The sequence below is a fragment of the Pecten maximus genome, chromosome 8 (assembly GCF_902652985.1).
Source record: "Pecten maximus chromosome 8, xPecMax1.1, whole genome shotgun sequence".
Lineage (NCBI taxonomy): Eukaryota > Metazoa > Mollusca > Bivalvia > Pectinida > Pectinidae > Pecten > Pecten maximus.
In genome coordinates, this window is record NC_047022.1 from 1,656,090 (window position 1) to 1,670,961 (window position 14,872).

Below are 14,872 nucleotides of genomic sequence, written 5' to 3' on the forward strand. Positions count from 1 at the left end.
TATAATTGGGGTGTACACCATCAGCCACACAAAATCCTTTATTGTGTCGGAAATTTAATCTGAAGGAATTTCTGGCATTTCCCTGACCTATCTGTGTGACCCTAACAGTACTCTTTTGATGAGACACTGGAGAAACAATTATCAACACTACTGGAGGTCAGGCCATCTCAGGTGTCCGACCACTGGTCCCAGACTAGGGTAATCCAGGTGTCCCAGACTAGGGTAATCCAGGTGTCCGACAACTGGTCCCAGACTAGGGTAATCCAGGTGTCCGACCACTGGTCCCAGACTAGGGTAATCCAGGTGTCCGACCACTGGTCCCAGACTAGGGTAATCCAGGTGTCGGACCACTGGTCCCAGACTAGGGTAATACAGGTGTCCGACCACTGGTCCCAGACTAGGGTAATCCAGGTGTCCGACCACTGGTCCCAGACTAGGGTAATCCAGGTGTCCGACCACTGGTCCCAGACTAGGGTAATCCAGGTGTCCGACCACTGGTCCCAGACTAGGGTAATACAGGTGTCCGACCACTGGTCCCAGACTAGGGTAATCCAGGTGTCCGACCACTGGTCCCAGACTAGGGTAATCCAGGTGTCCCAGACTAGGGTCATCCAGGTGTCCGACCACTGGTCCCAGACTAGGGTAATCCAGGTGTCCGACCACTGGTCCCAGACTAGGGTAATCCAGGTGTCCGACCACTGGTCCCAGACTAGGGTAATCCAGGTGTCCGACCACTGGTCCCAGACTAGGGTAATCCAGGTGTCCGACCACTGGTCCCAGACTAGGGTAATCCAGGTGTCCGACCACTGGTCCCAGACTAGGGTAATCCAGGTGTCCGACCACTGGTCCCAGACTAGGGTAATCCAGGTGTACCAGACTAGGGTAATCCAGGTGTCGGACCACTGGTCCCAGACTAGGGTAATCCAGGTGTAACAGACTAGGGTAATCCAGGTGTCGGACCACTGGTCCCAGACTAGGGTAATCCAGGTGTCCGACCACTGGTCCCAGACTAGGGTAATCCAGGTGTCCGACCACTGGTCCCAGACTAGGGTAATCCAGGTGTCCGACCACTGATCCCAGACTAGGGTAATCCAGGTGTCTGACCACTGGTCCCAGACTAGGGTAATCCAGGTGTCCTACCACTGGTCCCAGACTAGGGTAATCCAGGTGTCTGACCACTGGTCCCAGACTAGGGTAATCCAGGTGTCTGACCACTGGTCCCAGACTAGGGTAATCCAGGTGTCCTACCACTGGTCCCAGACTAGGGTAATCCAGGTGTCTCACCACTGGTCCCAGACTAGGGTAATCCAGGTGTTGGACTTGTACAGATATCAGACTATGTCTTTAAACATGTACAGATGTCAGCTGGCTGTGTCTCTGAACGTGTTCCTCTACAGGGCTGTGATGGTCAATGTTGTAAACTATTTGACTTTTAAGGTAAAACTGTGCCCCCACCTCCACAGGGCTGTGTTGGTTAATGTTGTAAACTATTTGCCTGTTTCAGGATGTTAGTTATAAAGTTTCACAGCAGGGCCCCTCATATCCCCATAAATAACAATACTCTCCTACCCTTTACATCAATATAAATCACAGCGGTCAACTGACCCTTCTTGTCCTACTTAAAAGTCTCTCAGGGGTTATTTCAGAACGAAGATTTACTGGGGAACATCTCAGAGGTTATAAAAACCTAAATACCAGCACATCTCCGATCCTCCAGATTTAACATTTCCAGGTTTTATTACCCCTGGTCTATCCTGTAACCCTGTATAACTTTACTGGTGAGTTGTTTTATAGCCAAAGATGATCCTATCATTAATAATTTATCATCCAAAACAAAACTTGTAGTTTTATAACTGAAATAGCCTGATAGACTTTGGTGTACATCCCATCCCACTCAATTCTCATCCTGTTCACAAGCCTGAAGTCAGAAATAGCAATTGAGAGCAATGCAACATTACTGTAGCCCCAGACAGATGGTATCTGGCCCTAACTAGGAGACACATTCCGTGTACATGTTTTCAATACACTTGTGATGGTAGATGGTTTTTACACTGATAGGGGCTGTCAAGCATGCAGGCCCTTTTTTTATTATTATCATACAAACATTTTAACATCTGTTTTATAAAACTGTTTGAACATGATTTCAAAAGATATTTCCACCTTTCCTGAGCTGTTTTACAGAGCTGAGCAATTGAATGCTGACAGACAAGTAAAATTCCTTATGTTACCACAGGCCCGTGGGACCTCAACACTGAAACATGTTGTATGATTTATTGACAAACAGTGGATAGAGTTGAACCCTACTTACTATAACTCACTTTACTGGATAAGGCCCCATTCCCCCTTAATCAAACAGGTCTAATCGTGGTCTAAATTATATTGGTTCTTATTGTGTTCTATTACTTTGTAAAATTATCAGATATTTTCTGGCGATTTTTGTGTGTAATATCCTTGTCCAGTACTTCATGTCCCCCACTTCCACCCCATTCAAGCCTGAATAAAACATTTCCTCCCCCCTCCTACCCCTACCTCACTTCCAGGCTCCCCACCCTACGTCCTGCCTCTCCTTACACTTTCAGCCTCACCCATTACCCATCCTTCCTCCTCCTGACACTCGGAGCCTTCTTCCATGTCTCCTCTCTTCCCCCCACCCCTCCCCCCTCACCCACCCACCCCATCCAGTCCTCTAGCTCCCCCTCCACTGCTCCCCCCTCCTGACACTTCCTTCCATGTCTCCAGACTCCCCCCCCCCCCCCCCCCCCAGCCTCAGCCTCCTTCCATGTCTCCTGTCTCCCCCCAAGCCTGTCCTTTGACTCCCCCTCCCCACCCCCCTCTCCTGATACTTCCTTCCTCTTCCTCCCCCCCCCCCCCCCCCCCAGCCCCAGCCGGTCCTCTGACTCCCACCTCCCCACCCCTCCTCCTCCTGACACTTCCTTCCATGTTTCCTGTCTCCCCCCCCCCCCCAGCCTGTCTCCCCCCACCCCAGCCTGTCTCCCCCCCCCCCCCCAGCCTGTCTTCCCCCCACCCCAGCCTGTCTTCCCCCTACCCAGCCTGTCTCCCTCCCCCCCCAGCCTGTCTTTCCCCCACCCCAGCCTGGCTCCCCTACAGTCTGTCCCCTCCACATGCCTCCCCATATATCAGATACTTCCTGCTCAGGCCCCTACATGTGTCCTCCATGTTTGTCTGGCATGTGTGGTGGTTTTTAGAGCATACAGATGGCAAGTCCAGATACAGTCTGACTCTCCTGTATATTCTGGATACAGTCTGACTCTCCTGTATATTCTGGATACAGTCTGACTCTCCTGTATATTCGGGATACAGTCTGACTCTCCTGTATATTCTGGATAAAGTCTGACTCTCCTGTATATTCTGGATAAAGTCTGAATGATATTCTACAGACTAGCCAGAATGGTATATTCCACAGACTAGCCAGAATGATATACCACAGACTAGCCAGAATGATATTCCACAGACTAGCCAGAATGATATTCCACAGACTAGCCAGAATGATATACCACAGACTAGCCAGAATGATATTCCACAGACTAGCCGGAATGATATACCAGACTAGCCAGAATGATATTCCACAGACTAGCCAGAATGATATACCACAGACTAGCCGGAATGGTATACCACAGACTAGCCGGAATGGTATACCACAGACTAGCCAGAATGATATTCCACAGACTAGCCGGAATGATATTCCACAGACTAGCCGGAATGCTATTCCACAGACTAGCCGGAATGGTATACCACAGACTAGCCGGAATGATATTCCACAGACTAGCCGGAATGGTATTCCACAGACTAGCCGGAATGATATTCCACAGACTAGCCGGAATGATATTCCACAGACTAGCCAGAATGGTATACCACAGACTAGCCGGAATGATATTCCACAGACTAGCCGGAATGCTATTCCACAGACTAGCCGGAATGATATTCCACAGACTAGCCAGAATGATATTCCACAGACTAGCCAGAATGATATTCCACAGACTAGCCGGAATGATATTCCACAGACTAGCCGGAATGATATTCCACAGACTAGCCGGAATGATATTCCACAGACTAGCCGGAATATTCCACAGACTAGCCAGAATGGTATACCACAGACTAGCCAGAATGATATTCCACAGACTAGCCGGAATGCTATTCCACAGACTAGCCAGAATGATATACCACAGACTAGCCAGAATGATATTCCACAGACTAGCCGGAATGCTATTCCACAGACTAGCCAGAATGATATACCACAGACTAGCCGGAATGATATTCCACAGACTAGCCGGAATGCTATTCCACAGACTAGCCGGAATGATATTCCACAGACTAGCCAGAATGATATTCCACAGACTAGCCAGAATGATATACCACAGACTAGCCAGAATGATATTCCACAGACTAGCCAGAATGATATTCCACAGACTAGCCGGAATGCTATTCCACAGACTAGCCGGAATGCTATACCACAGACTAGCCGGAATGCTATTCCACAGACTAGCCGGAATGCTATACCACAGACTAGCCGGAATGATATACCACAGACTAGCCGGAATGATATACCACAGACTAGCCGGAATGCTATTCCACAGACTAGCCAGAATGGTATTCCACAGACTAGCCGGAATGGTATACCACAGACTAGCCGGAATGATATTCCACAGACTAGCCGGAATGGTATTCCACAGACTAGCCAGAATGATATTCCACAGACTAGCCGGAATGATATACCACAGACTAGCCAGAATGATATTCCACAGACTAGCCAGAATGATATACCACAGACTAGCCAGAATGGTATTCCACAGACTAGCCGGAATGGTATACCACAGACTAGCCAGAATGGTATTCCACAGACTAGCCGGAATGGTATACCACAGACTAGCCAGAATGGTATACCACAGACTAGCCGGAATGGTATACCACAGACTAGCCGGAATGATATTCCACAGACTAGCCAGAATGATATTCCACAGACTAGCCGGAATGATATTCCACAGACTAGCCGGAATGGTATACCACAGACTAGCCGGAATGATATTCCACAGACTAGCCGGAATGGTATACCACAGACAAGCCGGAATGCTATACCACAGACTAGCCGGAATGGTATACCACAGACTAGCCGGAATGATATTCCACAGACTAGCCGGAATGATATTCCACAGACAAGCCGGAATGGTATACCACAGACAAGCCGGAATGGTATACCACAGACTAGCCGGAATGGTATACCACAGACTAGCCGGAATGATATTCCACAGACTAGCCGGAATGATATTCCACAGACTAGCCGGAATGATATTCCACAGACTAGCCGGAATGATATTCCACAGACTAGCCGGAATGATATACCACAGACTAGCCGGAATGATATTCCACAGACTAGCCGGAATGATATTCAACAGACTAGCCGGAATGATATTCCACAGACTAGCCGGAATGATATTCCACAGACTAGCCGGAATGATATTCCACAGACTAGCCGGAATGATATACCACAGACTAGCCAGAATGATATTCCACAGACTAGCCGGAATGATATTCCACAGACTAGCCGGAATGATATTCCACAGACTAGCCAGAATGATATTCCACAGACTAGCCAGAATCATATTCCACAGACTAGCCAGAATGATATTCCACAGACTAGCCAGAATGATATACCACAGACTAGCCGGAATGGTATACTACAGACTAGCCGGAATGATATACTACAGACTAGCCGGAATGATATTCCACAGACTAGCCGGAATGGTATTCCACAGACTAGCCGGAATGATATTCCACAGACTATAGCAGGCTAGCCAGACGTGGACACCATCATAACATGCCTTCCCAATAAAATGCTGGGGACTTAACATTACAAATGCAGTATATCCTTCACTAAGAAAATTCTGTAGAGGGACACAACTCTATCTGGCCAGTAAGGTAACACAACACCAATATTATACCTTGCAACTCCTGTCCTTGATATGTCACATCTTGAACCTCCCAGCACCGCTTTCCCATACATCTGCGTTTTTGCCGGAGTTTGGGACAGATTTTTCCACCATTTTTTGGAGTGACTAGGATTTGCCGACTGCGCTCTGTACGTCCAAGTCCACATGAAGACTCACATTCATTCCACTTCCCCCAAAGTCCTACTTCACAATTCACAGGAACTAAAATAAAATAAATTACAAGACATTAGACATGTATTCCTGATAACACCCAGTCAGAGTGTTAACAGCTGAGGGAATCCTTTTTTCTGCACTCAACTTGGTATTTCATCCTTTAAAGAATAGCTTAATGAATTTGTCATGAATATAAATCCTCGAAAATGTATAAAAGTTAATTACTCTTTTCTATCGGAGGAGTGTATATACCGCTCAGCTAGAGAGATCTTCTCTTTGATCACTGTTTCGTGTAAGACTAAAATGCCAGGGGTCTTGAATTTAATTTAATTAATCATTTGCTTTGTTGCAATTTCGTGAACTTAGGGATAACAATATATTAAAACTATCGCCAGAGTTCACAAAGGAAAGCAAAATAAGGCACAGCATTAATTGTCATATTAAATTGTCAAATAAGTTTCTTTCTCACAGACCAGAGATTCATGTAGGGTCAAATGCATATAGGGTCAACATTCATATAGGGTCAAAACTCTTTATTACTAGCAAAAAGCCAGCTAAATAGCAGTTGAAATTTTGTTTACTCGCAAATTTTTGCTGGTATGTTTTCCCCGACAATCTTCATATACGTGATATATGAGCATGACACCTAGGCGGCCGAGGTTCGATTCCCCGATCAGACGTGAAAAGGTATGGGGTCACCTGCCCAACCACGTGGGTTTCCGTCCGGGCCAACAAGCAGGCTTACTATAAGTTGATATAACTTGTTTCGCGATTGTCGTAAAAATAAACAAAGTTTCCATTTACATCTACAAGAGCATAAATGAATAAGTGAAAACATGGATACCAACATTAGAAATTATGATCTTTATGACGAATGTAATTTTTACGATAAGTGGTGTGCTTCCTGTATTTCGTCTACTTTACTTTGTATCAAAATTAATGAAAACACTGGTATGGGATTTGTTAGTTCAAAATTTCATTTTGCAAAAGAAAAAGTATTTAAGGCACCCTTTGTGTAATATCTATGCCGTGTATTCGTGAACTTTTCTATGTGTAATATCTATGCCGTGTATTCGTGAACTTTTCTATGTGTAATATCTATGCCGTGTATTCGTGAACTTTTCTATGTGTAATATCTATGCCGTGTATTCGTGAACTTTTCTATGTGAAATATCTATGCCGTATTCGTGAACTTTTCTATTTGTAATATCTATGCCATGTATTCGCGAACTTTTCTATGTGTAATATCTATGCTGTGTACTATCTATGCTGTGTATTCGTGAACTTTTCTACAATGTAATATCTATGCCGTGTATTCGTGAACTTTTCTACAATGTAATATCACTGCCGTGTATTCGTGAACTTTTCTAGAATGTAATATCTATGCCGTGTATTCGTGAACTTCTCTATGTGGAATATCATTGCCATGTAATATCTTTGCCATGTAATATCTTTGCTGTGTAATATCTATGCTGTGTAATATCTATGCCGTGTATTCATGAACTTCTCTATGTGTAATATCTATGCAGTGTATTCTTGAACTTTTCTATGTGTAATATCTCAGCTGTGATATATAATAACTGAGAAACCTTGCTGTGATCTCTGTGGGACTTTGAGGCCCAGGATCGGCCCTACAGGACTTCTATGGACTGTACTCACCATGAAGGGTTACACTGAGATACAGAGATTGACTCATCACTTGTAAGTATAATTAACACTAATTATTGTTCATCTGTATATAACCAACCATCGCTTTGATGACTTTATACATAGCTGGGGCCTCCTGCTGTATCACAAATACATTTGTGGGGCCTCCTACTATTTCAGAGAGTACAAACAGCAGGTGAAACATCAAACAACCAGCCCATGCAAACTACACCTACAACTTTGTAATCAGAGAATTGTAGTCACAATCAACTTTGCACTTCCTATTTGACCCTTCCCAGTTTCTGTGACCCATAGTTTGAGTGTACTTGGTGACCTTTGACCTCTGATGATTTTCACCTGTAATCCTACCTATTACAATTGGACTTTTGATGGCCTACATACAGGTACGGGCACCAGATGATACTCCACAACACATGTCATCTTCCAAATAAACCTACGTGTAACTGGCAATATCCTGTATCACATGGCAGGCTATAGCTATCAGGCTCCACACGTGGGTCCTACAGCTCTCCTACTACGCAATCTGAAACCCACTAACCTCAAAACTTCCAATCTAATGGGTCTTCAATCAGAAATCTACGATCTAATGGGTCCTCTCTCCGAAATCTACAATCTAATTGGTCCTCAGTCTGAAATCTACGATCTAATGGGTCCTCTCTCCGAAATCTACAATCTAATGGGTCCTCTGTCTAAAATCTACGATCTAATGGGTCTTCAGTCTAAAATCTACAATCTAATTGGTCTTCAGTCTAAAATCTACAATCTAATGGGTCCTCTGTCTAAAATCTACAATCTAATGGGTCCTCAGTCTCAAATCTACAATCCAATGGGTCCTCTGTCTAAAATCTACAATCTAATTGGTCTTCAGTCTAAAATCTACAATCTAATGGGTCCTCAGTCTAAAATCTACAATCTAATGGGTCTTCAGTCTGAAATCTACGATCTAATGGGTCCTCTCTCCGAAATCTACAATCTAATGGGTCCTCTCTCTGAAATCTACAATCTAATGGGTCCTCTCTCCGAAATCTACAATCTAATGGGTCCTCTGTCTAAAATCTACAATCTAATTGGTCCTCTCTCTGAAATCTACAATCTAATTGGTCCTCTCTCCGAAATCTACAATCTAATGGGTCTTCAGTCTAAAATCTACGATCTAATGGGTCCTCTCTCCGAAATCTACAATCTAATGGGTGCTCTGTCTAAAATCTACAATCTAATGGGTCTTCAGTCTAAAATCTAAAATCTAATGGGTCTTCAGTCTAAAATCTACAATCTAATTGGTCCTCAGTCTAAAATCTACAATCTAACGGGTCTTCAGTCTAAAATCTACAATCTAACGGGTCTTCAGTCTAAAATCTACAATCTAATGGGTCTTCAGTCTAAAATCTACAATCTAATTGGTCCTCAGTCTAAAATCTACAATCTAATTGGTCCTCAGTCTAAAATCTACAATCTAACGGGTCTTCAGTCTAAAATCTAAAATCTAATGGGTCTTCAGTCTAAAATCTACAATCTAATGGGTCTTCAGTCTAAAATCTACAATCTAATGGGTGCTCTCTCCGAAATCTACAATCTGATTGGTCTTCAGTCTAAAATCTAAAATCTAATGGGTCTTCAGTCTAAAATCTACAATCTAATGGGTCTTCAGTCTGAAATCTACGATCTAATGGGTCCTCTCTCCGAAATCTACAATCTAATTGGTCCTAAGTCTGAAATCTACGATCTAATGGGTCCTCTCTCCGAAATCTACAATCTAATTGGTCCTCAGTCTGAAATCTACAATCTAATGGGTCCTCTCTCCGAAATCTACAATCTAATGGGTCCTCTCTCCGAAATCTACAATCTAATGGGTCCTCTCTCCGAAATCTACAATCTAATTGGTCTTCAGTCTAAAATCTACAATCTAATTGGTCCTCAGTCTAAAATCTACAATCTAATGGGTCCTCTAGATCTGTCTAAAATCTACAATCTAACGGGTCTTTAGTCTGAAATCTACAATCTAATGGGTCCTCTGTCTAAAATCTACAATCTAATGGGTCCTCTGTCTAAAATCTACAATCTAATTGGTCCTCAGTCTAAAATCTACAATCTAATGGGTCCTCTGTCTAAAATCTACAATCTAATTGGTCCTCAGTCTAAAATCTACAATCTAATTGGTCCTCAGTCTAAAATCTACAATCTAATGGGTCCTCAGTCTAAAATCTACGATCTAATGGGTCCTCTGTCTGAAATCTACAATCTAATGGGTCCTCAGTCTAAAATATACAATCTAATGGGTCCTCAGTCTAAAATATACAATCTAATGGGTCTTCAGTCTAAAATATACAATCTAATGGGTCCTCAGTCTAAAATCTACAATCTAATTGGTTTTCAGTCTAAAATCTACAATCTAATGGGTCTTCAGTCTAAAATCTACAATCTAATGGGTCTTCAGTCTAAAATCTACAATCTAATGGGTCTTCAGTCTAAAATCTACAATCTAATGGGTCCTCAGTCTAAAATCTACAATCTAATTGGTTTTCAGTCTAAAATCTACAATCTAATGGGTTTTCAGTCTAAAATATACAATCTAATGGGTCTTCAGTCTAAAATCTACAATCTAATGGGTCTTCAGTCTAAAATCTACAATCTAATGGGTCCTCAGTCTCAAATCTACAATCCAATGGGTCCTCAGTCTAAAATCTACAATCTAATGGGTCCTCTCTCCGAAATCTACAATCTAATTGGTCCTCAGTCTAAAATCTACAATCTAATTGGTCTTCAGTCTAAAATCTACAATCTAATGGGTCCTCAGTCTAAAATCTACAATCTAATTGGTCTTCAGTCTAAAATCTACAATCTAATGGGTCCTCAGTCTAAAATCTACAATCTAATGGGTCCTCAGTCTAAAATCTACAATCTAATTGGTTTTCAGTCTAAAATCTACAATCCAATGGTTCTTCAGTCTAAAATCTACAATCTAATGGGTCCTCAGTCTAAAATCTACAATCTAATGGGTCCTCAGTCTAAAATCTACAATCTAATGGGTCTTCAGTCTAAAATCTACAATCCAATGGTTCTTCAGTCTAAAATCTACAATCTAATGGGTCCTCTGTCTGAAATCTACAATCTAATGGGTCCTCAGTCTAAAATCTACAATCTAATGGGTCCTCAGTCTAAAATCTACAATCTAATGGGTCCTCTGTCTGAAATCTACAATCTAATTGGTCTTCAGTCTAAAATCTACAATCTAATGGGTCCTCAGTCTAAAATCTACAATCTAATGGGTCTTCAGTCTAAAATCTACAATCCAATGGGTCCTCTGTCTGAAATCTACAATCTAATTGGTCCTCAGTCTAAAATCTACAATCTAATGGGTCCTCAGTCTAAAATATACAATCTAATGGGTCCTCAGTCTAAAATCTACAATCTAATGGGTCTTCAGTCTAAAATCTACAATCCAATGGGTCCTCTGTCTGAAATCTACAATCTAATTGGTCCTCAGTCTAAAATCTACAATCTAATTGGTCCTCAGTCTAAAATCTACAATCTAATTGGTCCTCAGTCTAAAATCTACAATCTAATGGGTCTTCAGTCTGAAATCTACAATCTAATGGGTCTTCAGTCTAAAATCTACAATCTAATTGGTCCTCAGTCTAAAATCTACAATCTAATGGGTCCTCAGTCTAAAATCTACAATCTAATGGGTCCTCTGTCTGAAATCTACAATCTAATTGGTCCTCAGTCTAAAATCTACAATCTAATGGGTCCTCAGTCTAAAATCTACAATCTAATGGGTCCTCTGTCTGAAATCTACAATCTAATTGGTCTTCAGTCTAAAATCTACAATCTAATGGGTCCTCAGTCTAAAATCTACAATCTAATGGGTCTTCAGTCTAAAATCTACAATCCAATGGGTCCTCTGTCTGAAATCTACAATCTAATTGGTCCTCAGTCTAAAATCTACAATCTAATGGGTCCTCAGTCTAAAATATACAATCTAATGGGTCCTCAGTCTAAAATCTACAATCTAATGGGTCTTCAGTCTAAAATCTACAATCCAATGGGTCCTCTGTCTGAAATCTACAATCTAATTGGTCCTCAGTCTAAAATCTACAATCTAATTGGTCCTCAGTCTAAAATCTACAATCTAATTGGTCCTCAGTCTAAAATCTACAATCTAATGGGTCTTCAGTCTAAAATCTACAATCTAATGGGTTTTCAGTCTAAAATATACAATCCAATGGTTCTTCAGTCTAAAATCTACAATCCAATGGGTCCTCTGTCTGAAATCTACAATCTGATTGGTCCTCAGTCTAAAATCTACAATCTAATGGGTATACAGTCTCAAATCTACAATCTAATGGGTCCTCAGTCTAAAATCTACAATCTAATGGGTCTTCAGTCTGAAATCTACAATCTAATGGGTCCTCAGTCTAAAATCTACAATCTAATGGGTCTTCAGTCTGAAATCTACAATCTAATTGGTCTTCAGTCTAAAATCTACAATATAATGGGTCTTCAGTCTGAAATCTACAATCTAATGGGTCCTCAGTCTAAAATCTACAATCTAATGGGTCTTCAGTCTGAAATCTACGATCTAATATAATGCCTCAGTCAGAAACATACAACCCAATAGGTCATAAGTTTGAAACCTGTTGCTCCTGTGTCTACTATGCAGCATGTCTGGCCAGCCAACTGACCGGTGTTTTCCTTTACAAAGATGGCTTAAATGTATGGCGGTCTAAAGAAGATGAGGCATTATACATGTAGATCCTGCTCTGTTGATGGACCAAGTATCCCAGAACTTCTAAAGGCTTCAAGATCATATAACCATGGAAAATGTTGAATGGTCAGCATCTACTTAATGGATAAAACATGGAACAATTGACTACTTGAGATAGGTTGACATGTGTTTATCTACTCAATCTGACATTTACACAGAAAGCTAAGCACAGCCAGCGTCATTATCCACCAAAAACTCATAAAAAATTGAAAGCCTGAGTACAGACAGCAATTTCACAAATCACAAAAAAAAGCAATTCAACCTCTTGATCCTATAGGACGACTGACAATTTGAAAGAAACAATTTAGAGCTTTGCCCTACCTTAAAATGTTAGGCGACATTAAACATTACCCTGGTCTCTTTGGGGTTACTAGCCCAGAAGTGAACAAAACAATTCTGGGTTAATAACTTAATATCAGGAGAATTCTGATAAGAGGACCTATGGCCATGCCTAGTTTACCCCTAAAGGACTTTCACATACTGTAAACTAAGATATCATCTATGTAAGTTCAATTTTTTTGCTTATTATATTATAATAGATAGATAAATACAAATTAATTTTAGTGAGGACCACTTAAACATCAAAGAGAAATTACAAGTGTCACCAATAACATGTGACTTATCACCAATAAAGCTGCATTATCTTATACATTAGCTTTTAATACAGTTACTCTGTCACAAAGTGGTTCACAAAATGGGTTAAGTCCAAATAACTTATTTCTGTCATTTTGTGCTTATTTCTTTTATTTCTCTTAATAAATTGTTTCTTAAGCCTTAGTTTACTGGGGACAAAACATTAAACATCAGAAGGCAGCACACCTCCTAAAGCTATGAGACAAAACTTCGTAAGGTAGCATATACCTCCTTAAGTTACTGGAGTCAAAACATCATAAGGTAGCATACCTCCTTAAGTTACAAAAACAATACATCATAAAGCAGCATACCTCCTTAAGTTAATACAGACAAACATCGTAAGGTAGCACACCTCCTTAATTTAATAAAGAGAAACATCATAAAGCAGCATACCTCCTTAAATTTGTAAAGACAGAAATCGTAAGGTAGCATATCTCCTTAAGTTACAAAAACAATACATCATAAAGCAGCATACCTCCTTAAATTTGTAAAGACAGAAATCGTAAGGTAGCATATCTCCTTAAGTTACAAAAACAATACATCATAAAGCAGCATACCTCCTTAAATTTGTAAAGACAGAAATCATAAGGTAGCATATCTCCTTAAGTAACTAGAGACAAAATAACATAGGGTAGCATACCTCCTTAAGAAACTTGACAGACATTTCAAGCATTAGTAATGTACTGTAAATACTCAATGGGGCAGCCTATAATGATCAGCCTACACCTGGAAGATTTGTGGCGATCATTTGTGGGGGGTACAGGCGATATCTTACCTGTAATTACAGGCAAAATGGTCTAATATAGGTCATTAGTTGCCTCATAATATTACATCAAAACATTTCTCACCTGTCACAGTAGTAGGTGATTATGTACAGGTGTCGTTTGCCCTATCAGACGACACTTATCGTCACTGATGTGTGTACTTCCAATATCAGACAACCAGTGACCTTGTCACAATATCTCCTGGTAATGGAGTCGAAATTTTAGTCTCATACTCCATTGGATTTGAATGCCTCCTTCTTATACAGAAACAAGAGGCTCAATGGGCCTGTGTTTCTCACTTGATATTAGTTGATGTTGGCAAATTACACTTGAACCAAACTCATACAAACTTATTGTAAAACAAGGAAATACTAAATACAGTATTACTATGGTAGTTAGGTAATCACTGTATCCCCTGCCGAAACAAGAGGCTCAATTAGCCTGTGTTTCTCACTTGATATTAATTGATGTTGGAAAACTACACCTGAACCAATCTCATACAAACTTGGTGTAAAACAAGGAAAGACTATAAATACAGTGTGGTACTATAGGTAGTTAGGGAATCACTGTGTCCCCAGCTGCCAAATTTATCTGTTATTATTTTTCAGGACTAGCACATGTACCCTTTTGTCAAGACAGAGTTATGTCCCTTGATGGTCTTATGATCCTGAACTTCCAGACAAATCTTAACCTTATTTTTATGACATGTTGAATTGTCATAGATCATATTTTTCGGCATAGCTGTATAATTTTCTTTTGGCCCCGGATATGACGCGACAGGATGGCGTTACTGGTCAAGATGAAGTATGTGATTGGTCCATGTAGCGGTAAATACAAAATGCAGATATATATATGGCGTAAACGAAACAAAGTTAAGATTGAATGCATGCTGAATAAGTAGATTATCTTTTTAAATGACACGT

The 14,872-nt window shown here is 41.1% G+C and overlaps 1 protein-coding gene across 1 annotated transcript in view; it reads right to left on the reverse strand.

Moving 5' to 3' along the window:
* Positions 1 to 14,872, reverse strand: part of LOC117332426 (somatomedin-B and thrombospondin type-1 domain-containing protein-like) — a 54,660-nt gene that overhangs the window by 11,515 nt on the left and 28,273 nt on the right. Inside the window, exon 2 of the mRNA XM_033891322.1 lies at positions 5,958 to 6,167. Coding sequence (XP_033747213.1) covers positions 5,958 to 6,167 — 210 coding nt within the window. The remainder of the gene's footprint in view (positions 1 to 5,957; positions 6,168 to 14,872) is intronic.